The 4533-nt window shown below is 59.1% G+C and overlaps 3 protein-coding genes across 3 annotated transcripts in view; 1 reads left to right on the plus strand and 2 right to left on the minus strand.

Annotated features, from left to right (window-relative positions):
* Positions 1 to 73: 73 nt before the first annotated feature.
* Positions 74 to 598, plus strand: ACA1_186330 (uncharacterized protein; the record flags this gene model as incomplete). The annotated part of the gene is made up of 1 exon (XM_004342512.1): positions 74 to 598. One exon carries the CDS (start codon positions 74 to 76, stop codon positions 596 to 598), a length of 525 nt encoding a protein of 174 aa, XP_004342561.1.
* A 431-nt stretch (positions 599 to 1029) lies between these two features.
* ACA1_186340 (PH domain containing protein) lies at positions 1030 to 3439 on the minus strand (the record flags this gene model as incomplete). The annotated part of the gene is made up of 8 exons (XM_004342513.1): positions 1030 to 1065; positions 1303 to 1396; positions 1486 to 1556; positions 1667 to 1793; positions 1884 to 2692; positions 2845 to 2889; positions 2985 to 3064; positions 3142 to 3439. The coding sequence occupies 8 exons, from the start codon at positions 3437 to 3439 to the stop codon at positions 1030 to 1032; spliced, it is 1560 nt and encodes a 519-aa protein (XP_004342562.1).
* Positions 3440 to 3625: 186 nt separating this feature from the next.
* The window catches only part of ACA1_186350 (RhoGEF domain containing protein), a gene marked incomplete at both ends in the record, with an annotated part of 2055 nt that continues 1147 nt past the window's right edge, over positions 3626 to 4533 (minus strand). Inside the window, 4 exons of the mRNA XM_004342514.1 lie at positions 3626 to 3805; positions 3885 to 3980; positions 4061 to 4168; positions 4258 to 4461. Of these exons, the coding sequence (XP_004342563.1) occupies positions 3626 to 3805; positions 3885 to 3980; positions 4061 to 4168; positions 4258 to 4461 (588 nt within the window). The remainder of the gene's footprint in view (positions 3806 to 3884; positions 3981 to 4060; positions 4169 to 4257; positions 4462 to 4533) is intronic.

A 4533-nucleotide genomic window follows, 5' to 3' on the forward strand; every position in this document is an offset into this window, starting at 1 on the left:
CCACGCCGTACCGGCGTGGCCAGCCGAGTGGGCCAAGCTCAATGCACTGGTCGGGGGCGTGGGCGAAGGCCACATGTTCACCGAGCAGGCCCACTACTACACCGCCGTCGGGCGCCTGCCCTTTGTGCGCACCGTGTGCGAAATCGGGTTCAACGCGGGCCACTCGGCCGCCGTGTGGCTCACCAGCCAGCCTGACCTGCGCCTCCAGTCCTTCGACATCGGGATGCACGGCTACGTCGGCACCGCCGCCAACCACATCAAGGCCCAGTTTCCAGGCCGGTTCGACATCAAGCTCGGCGACTCGGTCCAGGCGGTGCCCGGCTTTGTCCAGCGCCACCCAGGGTTCGTGTGCGACGTGCTGCACGTGGACGGCGCGCACGAGGGCGACATACCGCGGTTGGACTTGGCCAACATGCGCGCGCTGGCCCGGCCGCACAGCATTCTGCTGATGGACGACCTGCAGTGCCCGTTCCCCCACTGCCGCGCGCCGCGGACGGCGTGGGACGGGCTGAAGGCCGCAGGCGAGATCGAGGAGTGGGACTGCCAGAGCTACGAAGACGGAAAGCGGGGCTGGTGTGTTGGGCGCTATGTGTTCTGAAGAGCCGACGATGGTCGGAGTGATCATACACTCATGTTCGAGGTTATGCCGGGGAATCATTAAAAATCAAAACCCCGGGGAGGTGGAGGGAGGTGCTCGCTTCGTGGTGCGGAACGCGTGTTTGTACCTCGCGCCCTGCAGCAGGGTACTTTTGCAGTGCACATGCTGCGTTGGGCTGGAGGGGGGGGGCGAACCCTCAATGGTTTGTCCGCGACTTATGGAACAATGCCAACTACCTCATCCACAAGGTTATGAACCACAACTCTGCATCAATCAGGCAACCCCAAGGCGCAGACCTTCTTCTGCAACGTCCCCACCGCTTACACACATCAACAAGGTGACCCAGCTTGCCCAGGCCGCCGGCTTCAAGAACCTCATCCACATCATGCCCCAGATGGATCCCAACTCACTAAGGCCATCCATGCGGCCAGCTACACCTGCAGCACCATCTTCATCGCCGACGGCGACTACGGGAAGGTGCTCACCCATTGATCCAATAAAGACTGCGTTCAAGAGTTGCACAAAAGAGTTTTGTTTGAGTTGGGTTAGATTACACGGGACAGGGCATGGAGAAGACATCATCAGCCACACACAGAGATCAGATCCTGCACGTGTGGCAGACCGTGAGCATACGCCAAAAAGGGGCGTGAGGACAGTCGTTGGTTGGTGGTTGGTGGGGGGGGGAAGGGGAGCTCGAAGCGTACCTGAATGCGGGACACCCAGGCCATGGCCTCGGCCTCCAGCGCGGTCGCGAGGATGATCTCTTCGCCGTTGCACAATTTGAAGGAATGCATGCCACTAGTCGTGGTAGTACCCGAACAAACAAGGACAGAGAGATGCTGGTTAAAGCCAAGTGAATAAAAGTCTCGCATCTTAGGGCTTAGAACCTTGGTCGCGCGCTCTCGCACAGATCGATGGTCGCGTTCTTCAGACTGACAGCAGTCAATTCCTCCGAGCTCTGTGTGTGTGTGTGTGTGTGTGTGTGTGTTGGAATGAGCTGTGAGTAAACTCTTTGCGAGTGTGCAAGTGACAGAACGAATAGATACGGATAGGTTCGGGCTGGCGAACCTGTTGCCCGGCATAAATGGCCAGTCGCTCGAACGTGAGGACACACCAGCGACGATTCCATCCGCCCTCTGCGGTTTGGTCTCGGTGGTACAGGAACCCCTTTTGTATCACCCTTCCTCGCACAGAACTGCGTGTGGCACGAAGGTCAGTGCACTGTAATTATTGCGCCTCGGCTATTATTATGATTAGCCGGACAAAGCGCATGAGCTTGACGTACTCTGGTGAAGTGGACAATCGCCGATCGTTGGAGTTGGAGGAGCTCTGATGCTGCAACAGCTCCGTGATGCCGAGCGAGCTCAGATTACGTCGAAGAGAGCGCCGCTTGGAGGTGGCCCTCGCAGTGGTGGCGCCGCTGCCGCTGCTGTGCGAATCGGCGCTGGACGGACTCGGTACGGCGACGGCCAACGACTTGATCGTCGTCGTTGATCGTGCCGTGACGCTTGAGCTCAAGTCGCGCTGCGAGAGGGAGGCGTGACTGGTCGTAGACCGCCTGCCGAAGAGACCGGATCGCTGGGAGTTGCTCTGCTTGCCACTGGACGGCTGTGCGCCCTTTCGCCTCGAACCATCGCCGCCGCCCTCGCCTCCGTCCCTGTCGCCCGAGCCCTTCCGCCCACCACTTCCTCCTCCTCCAGCCGCGGCCGAACCCTGGTGGTCGCGCATCGACCCGCCGTCGCTGTCCCTCAGGCTCGACTTGGCCGCGCCATCCACCATGAACAGCGCCTCGAGGCCACTCACACCCCGGCCCAGCGAGCTCTCCTTCTCTTTGCGGTTGGCCACGGTCTTCTTGCCGGAGTCGAACTTGCACGAGGCGTCCACGGGCTCGCCGCGCCATGCCAGCCCGCCACGCACGAAGTTACGCGCCAGATAGAGCACCCCCTCTGGCATGTGGGCCGATATGTTCTCCTCCGCCTCCTCCTCCTTCGCGTCTTCCTGCTCCTTCTCCGCTGCGATCTTGTCCTTGTTGAGCACGGCAAACGAGACCGCCCGCGTAACCGTTCGGCGTCGGTTGACGCGGACGGAACCGTGCTGCGTTCCACGCAAGGTGATCTCCGCCAGCACCGCGTGTCGGTGTTCTGCACGTGCGAGAAGGTGGGGGGGAGGGGAAGGAAGGAATAAGAGACTCCCTCTCTGTCAGCAGAGAAGCAAAGATGGAGGGAGGTGCCTTTATGGCCAGGCACGAGCATGAGTTGCTCAATGGCAGATGCTATGGCCTGCAGCCACTCCTGAAAGGAATGACAACACCAACACGTCGTCAACACACGCATATACCCCTAACGCTGGGCTAAAACAAATAAAGAAAGATAGAAGAGAGTCGTACTGTTTTCTCGGCTTGTGACCGCGAGACAAAGATGAACGTCACATCAGGAGCACACAGCTGCCACATGTGCTTGCGGTCCCCTGTGTGTGCGTGTGATCGTTTCGGAAAAGATGGTGAGGAGCAGGCCTTCATGATGGGACAGTCAGAAGGGGCGCACGACCTGTCGAGTCGGGCAGATCCCTAATCCAGACCTCGCTGAGCAGAAGCTTGCCGAACATGTCATGCTTGGCCTTGGCAAAGACCGAAGAGCGGGTCTTGCGGAAGCGCGTCGTGGATGTGGGGTTGTTGGTCCACAGGTTGTTCGAGAAGGTGGGCGCGTTGTGTGCAAGCACCATGTCGTCGAAGAGGTAGAGCCAAGACAGCTGCTCCTTCCACCCGCACACAGTCCGTATGGCGTCGCTCTTGATCCAGGACCGCGTGACGTCCACAAAGGCATCGTACCTGCCAACGTCCATGCAGTGATAGTGCTGGCCGACGAGATGTTCGTCCGGTTCGGCGGTTTCCCCCTTGAAGGCGGGCGTCAGGTGTAAACTGCCGCTCGAGTCTCTCCTCTTCTCGCCCAAGGAGGAAGACAGTGAGGGAACGATTGCTGATGCCGCAGGACCCTTCCTGTACACGAGATTGACCACCACGCGTTAGACCTATGCGCCGTCGTTGCCACTGCCGCCGCCAAAGGCTCCACTAGTCGTAGTGCTCAGGGAGGGCTGTGGCACCGCGCAGGTATACCTGTCAATTTCCTTGGCGATGGACGCAATGATGGAAAGCGCCACAGTTACGCCCTCCTTGTCAACGTGCCCCTCGGATGTGTATTTGATGAGCTCCTGGACACGCAACAAACGCCGTTTTGAGATGGCGTGGGTGAGCCGTAGCAAAGTGGTGACTCCTCCCGTGTCAAGGTACCTTGAGCAGTAGCTGATAGCGAGGGATTCGTTGCACGGGCATGATCAAAAACGCCGCCAAGTCCAGGTTGTTGCACTCGGGCCGATTTTGACACAGCTGCGGAAGGACTTATGGTGAACCGAATGCGCATACAGGAATGAAGACCTACAGCACGCAACACGCAACACGCAGCATACCCGAACGAAGCTCTGCCACAGAGGATTGGTGCGCACGAGTTGGCGGCGTAGAGCGGAGGCCTGGTCTCGGTTGTAGCAATAGGGGTAGTAGATGCGCATCATGGGGAACTAGTGCATCAGCGCGGGCCGCGAGATGTTAGTTCGACGCTCGTCCTGATCCGTACAACACAACCACGAGGGATCGAATGGAGTCGCACCGTTTCGATGAGGATATCAGAAATGATGGGATCCGAGTGACCCTCGTCAGTTTCCTTGTCCTGCCAGCTGCGCGCGCGCTGCTCCAGCTTTTCCAGGAAGGCCTTGCTGAGCGTCCAAATGTCCTCAATGTTGGAGAACATGGTGTTGATCTCCTCCCACGTCACTATGCCATGCTCACGTGCGTTCAACGGCTCGAGGTAGACCTGGAGATCATCATACAGGCAAACAAAGTTAGGCACGGACACGACGACGGATGCGCATAGACGCACTACATC

Source organism: Acanthamoeba castellanii (genome assembly GCF_000313135.1).
Source record: "Acanthamoeba castellanii str. Neff unplaced genomic scaffold scf7180000084746, whole genome shotgun sequence".
In the NCBI taxonomy this organism is placed as follows: Eukaryota; Discosea; order Longamoebia; family Acanthamoebidae; genus Acanthamoeba; species Acanthamoeba castellanii.